The sequence below is a fragment of the Sinocyclocheilus grahami genome, unplaced genomic scaffold, assembly GCF_001515645.1.
Source record: "Sinocyclocheilus grahami isolate Dianchi unplaced genomic scaffold, SAMN03320097.WGS_v1.1 scaffold959.1, whole genome shotgun sequence".
In the NCBI taxonomy this organism is placed as follows: domain Eukaryota; kingdom Metazoa; phylum Chordata; class Actinopteri; order Cypriniformes; family Cyprinidae; genus Sinocyclocheilus; species Sinocyclocheilus grahami.
In genome coordinates, this window is record NW_015506138.1 from 61,222 (window position 1) to 74,885 (window position 13,664).

Genomic DNA, 13,664 nt, shown 5'->3' on the forward strand with positions numbered 1-13,664 from the left:
CTCGACTGTGGCATAATAAAAGCTCCGCTGCTTTACCCCACATACGCACGACCGGAAGCAGCGGAAGCGCTCGACTGTGGCATAATAAAAGCTCTGCTGCTTTCCAGCCGTGTGTCTCGCTCGTTCAGCGCCTCGTTTCGCTTCGACCGCTTTCAGCCTCACCCTGCTTCATACTACTACGTTAATAAATCATTAGCTCATCCATGAACATGATTTCTGCCCGAGTCCCGTTGGATTGCATCGGCTGTGGACGACAACTCATGATTCCTCACTCAGTCACGGCGTCATCAAACTACGCCTTTGTCTCTTTGTTTATTTTGAATACGCGCCCTCTAGTGGTGAAAATTACATATTGTGCCTTTAAGACTGGTTTTGTGGTCCATGGTCATATATATAATAATTATAAACAGTACACACACATATATTATGTAAACAAAAACGTTTATTTTGGATGCGATTAATCGCGATTAATCGTTTGACAGCACTAAAAGAAAGAAATGTATTACAAACACAGACTCTTTCATGACTCAGAAAATGATAAAAATGTGTCCTCATCTCGTGCATTAGAAGTAGAAGTGGACACTGCATTTATAACTGCATGAGAGGATGATATATGAGCTGTAAGTTTCCCGCTGATATGATGCAAGCTTTATTTAACATCACAACTGACAACATATGGAATACTCGCAGTCAGATACGCAAATTATTATATTTTGACGTCACTACAGGGAAATAACCTGATTTATTAATAAACGGGGAAAACTGGTTATTTTAATAAGCTGATTTTTGTGAGTTATCAGCTTACTGGTGTGCATGTAAACGTGCTCCGTGTTTGTTCAAACATCTGCGTTGAGTTACTGAAGAGCTTGTTCATCTCAGCGCTGATACATCGAGTTGTTCTCTGGTTGTAGAAGTTATATTATAATTTAATTTGACTTCAAAGCACCTCCCGGTTCACAGACGGGTCGATGATTCAATGCAGACTCGTGACTGTTTATACAGTGTTTGATTCATTGGATGTTTCCTCTCTTTGGAATTTAGTGTAAAGAAAACACTTTTTTTTACTTTCTGGACTTTCTGCATGATTTGGGCCACAATCTGTCCCCCCTTTTTAGAAGATCTGGGGTTTTTTATTATTAAGAACTGCTTTTCATGTCGAAACTGACACCAGCGCATATGCACAGAAACAGACGTTAATTATTGCTGCTTTTTCTCTTAAATTATTTATCTCAAAGACCCTGAATGATGAAATTAACATTTATTTATTTATTTTATAATTATTATTATTATTTTAGTTAAAGTTTTGGTAATTAAGTTTTGTTTATTTTTGTCATTATTATTATTTTTTTTTATTATTATTATTATAAAATTGTTAATATAGTTTTTATTTATTTTTTTATTTATTAGTATTTATTTTTTGTTTTCACTTTAATTTTAGTTGTTACAATTTTAATTTTAATTTTTTAATGTCTATATGATTCATCTTTATTTAATTATTTATTTAAACTTGTCTAAATAGTTTTTATTTTTTTTTATTTATTTGTTTTTAATTTTTGTATTTTCTGTTTTCACTTTGATTTTAGTTAAAGTTGTAGTAATTTTGTTGTGCTTTTTGTCATTTTTTATTATTTTTAAATATGTCTAGTATTATTATTAGTAGTAGAAGTATTAGTATTATTTATTAATAGGTCTAAAAAACAGAATTATTACAATGAAATAAAAATTCAGTCTTTAAAAAAGTTTATTTATTCACTAATTTCTTTCTTTCTTTCTTTCTTTCTTTCTTTCTTTCTTTCTTTCTTTCTTTCTTTCTTTCTTTCTTTCTTTCATCACATTTCAAACTAATCCAAAACCTAAACAAGTAATTGAAACAAAATATAAGTAATGAAAACAACATTAAAATAGTTTATAATAAAACTGTAAAATGTTAGAATGGTATTAAACAGTAAAGTCAAATAAAATAAAAATAAAGAATATGAAAAAATAAATAATGTATGCTATAAATTGTGAAGTATTTGTGCATCATAGTAGTATTTCTTGTACTGCCTTTATGTTTTTTGCAGATTTCAGCATTGGCCTCCGTCCCTGAGTATTTCCATTAACTCTTTCCCCGCCAGCGTTTTTGATGATTTTCACAAAAATTTCATGGCCCCCAGAATATTTTGTTGTATGAATATCTGAACATGCAATACATCAGACTAAACAAAAAAAATCTGTTTTATTGTAGCTTCAAGCAATCTTTTTTATCAACACTTGAATGTTGGTAGGTTTCATTAAAAAAGCAACATTTTGAGCAAACTCGCATTTTTATCAAGTACTACATCTGGATCATATTCAGTACTATTATCAAAGCAAAGATGCAGTAGATGGCTTCCGTCAGCACTCCCAAAGCTTGCACAGGCCTTTATCACTTTCTGGATTGACATTTCACTCGGTAGCATTTGGCAGTTTTCATTTACATGCAGTTAGTGTTGATGATCGAATTATTTTTCATATGCATATGCTTACATATGAGATCGCTCGTTTCTGTGTCTTCCTGGCCTGTGTTTTTGATCGAGTGATTATGGAGACTTAATTCAGGAGATGCGTAATAGCACCCTTAGCGTATAACAACCCGGAAAATTCGGTGTTTGTCGGGGGGAGGAGTTAATAAAAAACTTCAAAATAAAAGCCTATATTGACCTGCTGTCTGTGTTAATATATGAATTTTTCTCTTTGTTTCTCAGATGTTGATGAGTGTTCAGAAAGCCCTCGGATCTGCGGTCCGTACAGCATCTGCAATAACCAGCCGGGATCTTTCCGCTGTGAATGTCTGGATGGTTTTCAGTTCGCCGGCGACGGACGGACGTGTGTCGGTAAGAGCCTGTGTTTTAGAGACATGCTCTGAACGCTTCTGAATGGGGTTTGAGTTTGCTGTGATTTAGGTGTGTCAAAAAAAATTTGAATTTCGATTATATTCGTCGATTTAAAATAAAAGTCTGTGAGTGTATGTTTGTGTGTGTGTGTCTGTGAGTGTGTGTGTGTGTGTGTGTGTGTGTGTGTGTGTGTGTGTCTGTGAGTGTGTGTGTGTGTGTGTGTCTGTGAGTGTGTGTGTGTATGTTTATGTATATGTGTGTGTGTGTGTTATGTGTGTGTGTGTCTGTGAGTGTGTGTGTGTGTGTGTCTGAGTGTGAGGCAGTGGACCAAACCCCTGTGAGGCAAGTGAGGGAGGACTCAAAACGTTTCTAAGCTTAAAACTTATTGTTTTACTACTTACACAATTATTTTAAGTTTGTAATGATATTTTTAGTGGGGACAACCCTCAGATGGGGGGGTCCTGACCCCCCGTCCCACCCGTGATTTACGCCCCTGACTGATATTATGCCTTTTAAATTCTAATATAATTCGAATATTGATAATATTTAAGTGCAGGATTCGAATTTAGTTCTGTGATTGTGTCCCGTGCAGAGACTGAGCGTCCCGTGGATCACTGTCAGAGAGGAACGCACGACTGCGACGCTCCTGAACGTGCCCGATGCAGCTACACAGGAGACTCGTCTTATATCTGCTTGTGTCTGCCGGGCTTCTCTGGAGACGGACGGGCGTGTCAGGGTAACATCTCACTCACCGCTGAGCGTAGAATACACAGAAAAATGTCTGTATGGCTAGTAGCAGTGTTGGGGAGTTACACGGCTGCTAGCCTATGTGACCCTGGAGCACAAAACCAGTAATGAGGGTCAATTTTTCTAAATTGAGATTTATGCATCATCTGAAAGATGAATAAAAAAGCTTTCCATTGATGTATGATGTACGAGCGATCTCATATGTAAGCATATGCATTTCCAAAGTAACCTTCCCAACACTGACTAGTAGTGGCTGTAAATGGATGGTTGCTCTATCTCAGTTTCTGATGGTGAGTTCATATTTTTTCAGGGCCAAATTTAATATTTTCTCAGATGAAAGACAATGCTGCAGCTCTGGTCCAAACCCTAGTGAGCTGTACATTTCTGTACATCACTCTGCAGTCTTATTAAAGACCTCATTCACAACAGTGTTATATTAGTATCATTGATATACGTTACAGTTTTTGTTTATGTTTTGAATTAGATTTTACTTTTATATTTTCTGTTTTCACTTAAATTTGAGTTAAAGTTTTATTAATTGTGTTTTGTTTTTGTCATTTTTATTAATTATTTAAAAATGTCTATATATTAATTTTCATTTATAAGTTTTAATTTTATATTTTCTGTTTTTAATTTTAGTTCAAGTTTTAGTAATTTTGTTGTGTGTTTTTTGTTTTTTTAAATGTCTTTAGTTTTTATAAATTTTTATTCGTTTTTTATATTTTCTGTTTTCAGTTTAGTTTTAATTATAGCAAAAAATATATAATTTTTATTAATTTGTGTTTTTATATTTTAAGTTTAAATTTTCTGCTTTCACTTTAATTTGAAAGATTTAGTACTTGTTGTTTTTTGTCATTTTGTATGTATTGTAGTTTTTTAAACATATTTATATATTTTTATAAATTTTTATATTTTATTTTTTCTGTTTTCACTGTAACTTTAGTTAAAGTTTTATTCATTTGGTTGTGTTTTTTTGTCATTTATATGAATTTTTATTTATTATTTTTAATTTTTTTATATATTTTTTATAATATCTTACTGTATTTTTATCTATTACTTTTTAATTTATATAATTTCCTTTTTCACTTTAATTTTAGTTAAAGTTGAATTTTAGTTTATAGTTTGAGTTTTTTGTAAAAAAAAATTAAAATAAAAAAAAAATTTACTAAAATTTTTTTTTTTTTTTTTGCAATAACTAGTAAACGTGCGTTCATTATACATTTTCTTTGTATTAATTTCTATGACTTTTAAAAAGTCTAGAAATCACAATTTTTAAACGATTCTTCCTCATATATCCAGGTTTTCCAATCCTGGTTCTTCAGAGACAAAAACAGAATTCATTTCTTGAATTAAAACTAAGAAATGTGGATTTTGATTGGTTTTAGACCATTTAAAAGCTTGTTTTGTCTTATTTTAAATGATTTCAGATCAATGGTCCTCCTCTATTCTGGTTTAGATGAAGAAACCTTTGAAGACGTTCGTCAAGTCACCTTTATTTCTATAGCGCTTTATACAAAACAGACTGTTTCAAAGCAGCTTCACAGTAATAAACAGAGAAACAACATAATTAGTGATGCAAACTTCATCGAATATGATATACGTAAATTCAAATTCTGCTGTAACTCAGCTCTAAACAGACAATAGTGTGGCTATTCAGTACAGAGCAGCGTCTCGCAGCAGACAGCGGGGCCCCTGGAGACAGGAAGTGCTGTGATCTGGACAGGAAATGCTCGGCGCAGCTGTGTGCATGATTTATCACTTCATGACGGCTGATGGTCAGACAGATTGCAGTTGGGTCTCACATATTGAGACGCTCCAGCTGTAAGGAAGGGCTGGTGTGTGTTTGTTCGGCCGTGGGAGAGTGATTCGCTGCAGGGTGGACATACTTCAGTAATAACACGCAGCAGATGTGCATTCCTTCATATAGAGCTGATTCTGTACATATAGAGCTGTTTGCACGTGTAGAACTGAAGCGATTTTCTCACGCAGATACCGATGAGTGCCAGCCGGGCCGTTGCCATAGCGATGCCATCTGCCACAACACCCAGGGCTCCTTCACCTGTCAGTGCCGGCCTGGTTTCCACGGCGACGGCTTCAGCTGCACACCTGGATCCGGTAGGTGTGGTGTGACGCTCATAGGATGCTTTAAAATCAGTGTCAAATGACTTTTTTAACTTCTGCGAGTCTTCTATGAAAACCAGGGCTATTATAATGTTAAGCATAATTCAATCCATAAAAAAAAAAAAATGCATTACTTCAAAAAAAATAAACATGAGCTGAAATAAAATCAGATATATTAAAAACTTAAACTTATTTTATTTCAACAAGTTAAAGTACTAAAATAACTAAAACTAATAAAAATTAGAGACACAACAAAAAATGATTAAAACTAACCAAAATTAAAATGAAAACAGAAAGTATAAAAATAAAACCCAGTTTAATATATATATATATATATATATGAAAAATTATAAAATGCTAAATAAATAAAAAAAGATTAGTAAAACATTATACTAATAAATAATAGAAAATTAATGAAAAATGAATCATTCATAATAACACAAAAAACATATATTAAGATAATAAATAGAGTTAATTTGGATTTCATGTTGATTTTAATGTTTGTTTACTTTTTCAGGGCCTTTTATGAATTTTTAAGGTTGTATTACTGTCTTAAAAATAAAATTACAAATAGAATAATTTACATACTGTATATATCTTTAAACATTTATTATTATTATATTAACTATTAAAACTTACAAAAAAGAAAAAGAAAAAATATATATCTTACTCATAATCTAAAACCTAAAACTTAATATAGACTTATTTACAAAAAGATAATAATAATGAAAATGGCACAGCAAATGACTAAAACTTAAATAAACATAGAAAATATATATAAAAATTCTAATTCAAAATATTAACAAAAACTATAATAGTATCTCAATGATGAAAATAAGTATATTTTTCTTCAGAATAACATGCACTGATGAAAGTCCAGCAGATACTATGATTTGTTTTATTAAAATAAGTATTATAAATGATAAAATAATAAAGTATTTAAAAATGTATACTTTTTTTATTAATAACAATTGTATTGAAAATGAATGAATCATTCACACACATATTTAGATGAAGATTTAAATGAAGTCCATTTGGGTTTAATGTTGGCTTTAAAGCACACAAGGATGCTGTTTCTTCATTTTGTCGTTCAGTGCCTCAGTTTCTCTCTCCCACACTCTTCTCACGGCTGTCAAAGCCTCTGTTCTTCGGCGATGGTCAGATAAGAAGCACTCATTGTAATTTGTCTGGGTGTTTTCCTTCCTCTTCGTCTGGGGTTTTGCTCGGCCTGGTTTATATTATCATATGGTTCTCATACAGAGGAATGTAAGCTCTGTTGTATATACTGTACTGATCATCTGGAGCAGCATTCAAGCTCACAGCTCCTTCACACTGACAGTCATGTAATATTCACCTGCTCACTTGTGATTACAAAAATAGATTGACTCTCAAAACCATGTGCAGGTTATATATAACCACAAAAAAATTCATATAAAATACAGTTAATTAAGCAAAAATGCTGTAAAATTGTGAAATATTATTGCTATTTAAAACAGCTGTTTGCTATGTGAATCTCTGTTAAACTGTAATTTATTTCTGTGATGCACAGCATCATTACTCCAGTCTTCAGTGTCACGTGATCTTCAGAAATCAGTATAATATGCTGATTTATTATCAGAGCTGGAAACTGTATTTAAATTTGTTACTTTTTTAAAAATTTGCAACTTTTTTTATGTGTTTTAAAAAAAACATTTTTAAAAAAATTTGTTACTTTTTTTTTATTTGTTACTTTTTTTTTTTTAAATGTGTTACTTTTTTAAAAATAGTTGCAATACTGTTTATAAAATGTATAGCTTGTGAAATTTCAGGAAAAAGATAACGTTTTCATACTTAAGTTTTTTAATGTGTGAGAACTATTAATGCTAAAGGTTTGGTTTTATTGGTTTTTCACATAAGTGAACATTTTCAGGTTTTGCACATAAGTCACATAAAAAGGCCTGAATATTGTTGTATTATTAATGATTTTGTCAGCCAAACCCTTTTTACCTAAACTATTTTATCTTTTTAGTAAATTTAGATTTTTTTATCTTTATTTGTTATGTTTTAATTTTTATGATTTAATTAATTTGTAATAAATGTTTTTTTTTAAGAATTGTTTTAGAATTTTTAATAAATATATTACAAATATTTTTTATTTTATTTTAATTTGACTTTTTATCATTTAATGCAATTGTTATTTTTGTATTTATTTTTGTTTTATTTTGATTTTTTAATTTGGAAATTTTAAATGATTTTTTTATTTTATTTTAGTTTGACATTTACTTCTTCTCTCTGTTGAATCCTGGTACTGTGTGTGTGTGTGTGTGTGTGTGTTTCAGGAACCCGTCAGGTGGAGTGTGTCGATCCGTTCTCTCGTCTCAGGAGGAAACTGACCGAAGGGATTCAGTATCCGTTCTCCATCGTGTCTTACGGCAGAAACCTCTACTACACCGACTGGAGGAGGTACGGCACGCTTGGTGTTACTTCAGAGCCGTCTGATTTGCAAACAAATGACTCTCATGAACCAGTTCTTATAATGAATCGATTCAAACGAATCAGAATGAATCAGTCGAAAGAATCACTGAGTGTAGTTAAATACGGACATTCACAAAAAAGGTTTATTGTAATAAATGATTTTAATTAGACATTAAAACATTAAAATATATTACTACAATAAACAGGTTTTTCTCCCTGACTGTAAAATCAGGATTTCTATGTTGGACTTAAATTCAGATTTGACCAGCTTCACACCTCTTCACACAGATCTTGGAAATGTGTGTTAGTTAGTGATTCATTTCTATTTGACCTTTTTGATTAAATTAATTTTTAGTAAGTATCTTGCTTTGATTTGTTTTTATTTTTAAATGATTTATTTTCACTTAAAATATTTCTGATTTAATTTTTAATTTTAATAAGAGTTTTTGATTGTATTCATTTAAAAGTGATTATATAATATTATATATGTATATATATTATGATTTAATTTTTGTCTTATTTTGATGATTTTATTTAGTTTGTAACTTAATTGTTTTTTTTTTATTTTCATTTAAAATTGAGATTTTACATATTTCATAAATGTTTAGTAAGTGCCTTATTTTTATTTGTTTTTCTTTTAAAATAATTTATTTGAATTTGATATTTTTATGATTTAATTTTTCATATAAACGTTTTTATTTTTAAAAGATTTGTTTGTTTTCATTTTACGAAGTTAGTTGTTGGTTAGTGTTTTATTTTTATTTTATTTTACATTTTTCATCATTTAATTTTATAACTTATAATCAAATTTTAATTAAAAATATATATTTTACATTTTAATTAGTTATTTGTTATTTAGTTAGTTGCTTGTTTTTATTTTTATGATTGATTTATTTTAATTGAACATTTTTTACTTCACGTTTAGTAAGTGTTTTATTTTAAATAATTTATTTAAAATTAAATTTTACAATAATTTATTTCTTTGATTTGTCGCTAGGGAAGCAGTGGTTGCTATGGACCGTCATGATGGGATGGAGGTGGAGGAGTTTCTTCCTCAGAGACGTTCGCGTACATACGGCATCGCTATGACTTACCCACAATGCCCTGCAGGTCTGAGCTCAGGCTACTCTCATCGTAAACGACTGTCATTTCTGAACTCATTTGAATCCCGTGACTGTGGTCCGCAGGCGTGAACTACTGCTCTCGTGATAACGGAGGCTGCTCTCATCTCTGTCTGCCGCGGCCGGGCGGATTCTCCTGCCGCTGTCCCGACGCCAGAGACGGCTCGTGTGTCGAGCGGGACGAGAATTTCTGAGAGACACTGAGGACTGAAGACTTGTGTTCCTTCCGCTCGGATCAAGATAATCAATACAGTAGGGATGCACTAGACTCATATCGCATCTGCCAATATCAGTGTTCTTCGTCATTGTGTCAGTCTGATGCAGAGGTGTAAAGAATACCTAAAAACCATACTTGAGTAAAAGTACAGATGCCTTACAGTGAAAATTACTCCATGTTACAAGACACCAATTCCTAAACAACTTGAGTAAAAGTCTTAGAGTATCTGATTTTAACAGTACTTAAGTATTTTACTTATAGGCTCAAAGATGCACTAGTCAAAGTGAAAAACTGTAACGTTGTGCAGAGGCAAGCATCTATGTGCAGGCATTTAATGGAAAAACTAGAACAAACAATAAGCCAAAAACCAAAGGGAACAAAGAACAGAATGACTGGCAAACAGACAACCATTACATTCAACAACTCACAAAAAACTAGGGCTATATATACACACAGGCGGCTAACAAGCTTAACAAGATAACAAGACACACCTGGGGAGACTAATCAAGGGGAACCAATGAACAAACGGACTACAAACTGACTACAAACACCACGTGAGACAGGAAGTGACATCAGAGTCCAGGGCAAGGCACAGATAGCATGACACACAAACAAGAAAGAGTTGATTTGTGAGGAGAGCAATCACGTTTATTTTCTAAAACCAAAATAAAACTGAACGCCTCAAAATTACAAAACAAAACAAACTATCTTTCAAAAAGGTCTCTTCAGTGTCATGGATAAATAAAATAATGTTAAGTCAAATGAAAAAGCCGAAGCCTTCTTGCAGTGGATGTGCTGGTTTGGGCCTCACGTCCTCATCTCGTATATAAAACACCTCTGATTCACAAATACTTGCTGAGGAACTCACATTCATGTAAAGTAGCCTTGTTGACAAGTTTTTTAAACGCATAAGATGCAGTGCTTTCAGTGACCTGTAGCAGGCAGTATCACGTCTTTTGTAGCAGAAATAAACTGCTGCAGGAAAAGCTAGGTCCATGCAAAATGTAACGTGTAACTGCAACACTCATTTCACATGTAGTGGAGTAAAGAGAACAGATACTCGTTCAGAAATGTAGTGAAGTAAAGAGTAAAAGTTGCTAATATCTTTGATACAACTACAAAGTACCCGAAAAGATACTCAAGTACAGTAACTAAGTACATTTACTCCAATACTTTACACCTCTGGTCTTGTTAAGTCAAATGAAAAAGCCGAAGCCTTCTTGCAGTGGATGTGCTGGTTTGGGCCTCACGTCCTCATCTCGTATATAAAACACCTCTGATTCACAAATACTTGCTGAGGAACTCACATTCATGTAAAGTAGCCTTGTTGACAAGTTTTTTAAACGCATAAGATGCAGTGCTTTCAGTGACCTGTAGCAGGCAGGATCACGTCTTTTGTAGCAGAAATAAACTGCTGCAGGAAAAGCTAGGTCCATGCAAAATGTAACGTGTAACTGCACACTCATTTCACATGTAGTGGAGTAAAGAGAACAGATACTCGTTCAGAAATGTAGTGGAGTAAAGAGTAAAAGTTGCTAATATCTTTGATACAACTACAAAGTACCCGAAAAGATACTCAAGTACAGTAACTAAGTACATTTACTCCAATACTTTACACCTCTGGTCTGATGAGGCTGATAATAGACGCAGATAATATCAGGGATTGGCTTTCTTCAGTCTTTCAACGGTAATGAACAGTTCAGTATGGAAGCTTGTTTACACCACGGAAATAAAAAAAATAAGAACGGTAATTGCGACTTTTCTCGCAGTTGTAAGTTTACATCTCACAATTCTGACTTTTTTAACAGATTTCAGTTTACTTTTTATGGTTCTGACTTTTTATGGAATTCAGAGTTTACTTTTCGTAATTCTGACTTTTTTTATCGAAAATTCTGAGTTTAACTTTTTAAAATTCTAACTTTTTCATTGGAACTCGGAGTTTACCTTTTTCGTAATTCTGACTTTTTTTCAGAATTCGGAGTTTACTTTTTCGCAATTTGTATTTTTTGAATTCAGAGATTACTTTTCACAATTCTGACTTTTTTATTGGAATTCAGAGTTTTCCTTCGCAATTCTGACTTTATTTAAATTCTGAGTTTACTTTTTGCAATTTTGACTTTTTTATTGTAATTTGTAGTTTACTTCTCGCGATTCTGACTTTTTTTAATCGAAATTCTGAATTTATCTTTCAAAATTCTGACTTTTTTATTGGAATTCAGAGTTTTCTTTCGCAATTCTGACTTTATCGAAATTCTGAGTTTACTTTTTGCAATTTAAAATTTCCTTTATCAGAATTCAGAGTTTACTTTTCACCATTTTGACTTTTTTATTGTAATTTGGAGTTAACTTTTCGCGATTCTGACTTTTCTCCCCCTCAGAATTCTGAGTTTATATCATGCAATTCTGTTTTTGTTTTGTTTTGTTTCCGACATTAAAATGATAATTGCGACTTTTTAGCTCAATTTTTACTTTGTTTTGTGAGTTTATATCTTGCCGTTCTGACTTTTTTTATCGGAATCCTGAGTTTCCATCTCGCAATTCTTTTTTTCCCCACCACAGAATAAAAAATATTAAAAAGGCAGCTGCGACTTTTTTCTCAAAATTGCGAATGTATAGCTCACAATTCTGAGTTTATAATTTGCAATGTATATGTATATTTCAGAACTGTGAGATAAAAAATATCATAGTAACCTTTAGTTTTTAATCTACAGTGTATGGCAGAAACAAGCTTCCATCATTTCTTCTGCACATTTATATTTTTCGATGTATTTTACTGAAAAATTCTATATTGCATCTCTACTGTTAACCTTTTTTAAAGCAGGTAAAATATGAAATATGTATAATATCAGCAATTATATTGATAATTGTTAATGAAAAATATCAGTTGTCTGTATTAGCGTTTAACCGTCATAACATTTAGATTTTTATTTATATAATGTTTATATATATAATGTAAAATTAATGAAATGAAACAATATTTAAACACAAATATGCATTTATAAAGCTGTTTATCATTTGAAATGTCTGTATTGGTCGTTTTTAATCTACAGTATATGGCAGAAACAAGCTTCCATCATTTCTTCTGCACATTTATATTTTTCGATGTATTTTACTGAAAAATTCTATATTGCATCTCTACTGTTAACCTTTTTTAAAGCAGGTAAAATATGAAATATGTATAATATCAGCAATTATATTGATAATTGTTAATAAAAAATATCAGTTGTCTGTATTAGCGTTTAACCGTCATAACATTTAGATTTTTATTTATATAATGTTTATATATATATAATGTAAAATTAATGAAATGAAACAATATTTAAACAAATATGCATTTATAAAGCTGTTTATCATTTGAAATGTCTGTATTGGTGCATCCCTACTAAAACCACTTGAAAACATGAATCTGAATCCATCTTCACAGTTTAGCTGATAGTTAGATAAATAAATATTATGTTTTATTGTAGCTGTCCTTCAGCTCTTGGGCTGCTGGGATACATTTATACTATGTGTGAGGGGAAGGCATTCTGATTTAGGTAAAATATTACTTACAATTATATTTTAATCTGACTTTTAAAATGCCAGATGATGATTTTCTTTTTGTTTATTGTAAATATCAAAACTACATCATCTTTATGGGCTCTGTATTTCCTATCTGGTGCTCAGGGGCCCGTTTTCGGCCGTTTTATGTGACGTTTACACTCAGACAGTCCATCTGGACAAGAGCCTCCTATGGGAAATCACACGATTTGTTTACACACTGCATGATGGGAAGGCGGGCCGCTGTGGAAACAGCTGGACAGAGGAAGAAGGAAGAGAGAGACTGTGTTTTGTACAGCTGTTCAATTAAAACACATTTTTTTAAGAGGTTCGAGTTTGTTGTGTTTAATTCCTCCAGTCACATTCTTCAAATCAGACTCGCATGGAAACATGAGAAATTGGCCTTTTAACTTATAAAACTTACAGGTGGATCTGATAGCTATGTTTATTTTTTGGCAAGTTTCTGTGCATTTCAGGCATTTTAACAAACAGGTTGGATGATCTGTGATTCCTGCTGTAGAGTTTCACACACCAGCAGATGTTTGACTTCACGCAGAGCTCTAAATGATACGGTCTGTGCTACACACATGGGGCTATACGAGTTCACGT

The 13,664-nt window shown here is 32.1% G+C and overlaps 1 protein-coding gene across 1 annotated transcript in view; it reads left to right on the forward strand.

Moving 5' to 3' along the window:
• Positions 1–13,372, forward strand: part of LOC107564753 (nidogen-1-like) — a 36,790-nt gene extending 23,418 nt beyond the window's left edge. The window contains exons 11-18 of the mRNA XM_016249904.1: positions 2,727–2,855; positions 3,448–3,591; positions 5,592–5,758; positions 6,826–6,880; positions 8,042–8,165; positions 9,175–9,287; positions 9,365–9,550; positions 13,182–13,372. Of these exons, the coding sequence (XP_016105390.1) occupies positions 2,727–2,855; positions 3,448–3,591; positions 5,592–5,758; positions 6,826–6,880; positions 8,042–8,165; positions 9,175–9,287; positions 9,365–9,492 (860 nt within the window). The 3' untranslated portion in view covers positions 9,493–9,550; positions 13,182–13,372. The remainder of the gene's footprint in view (positions 1–2,726; positions 2,856–3,447; positions 3,592–5,591; positions 5,759–6,825; positions 6,881–8,041; positions 8,166–9,174; positions 9,288–9,364; positions 9,551–13,181) is intronic.
• Positions 13,373–13,664: the final 292 nt, after the last annotated feature.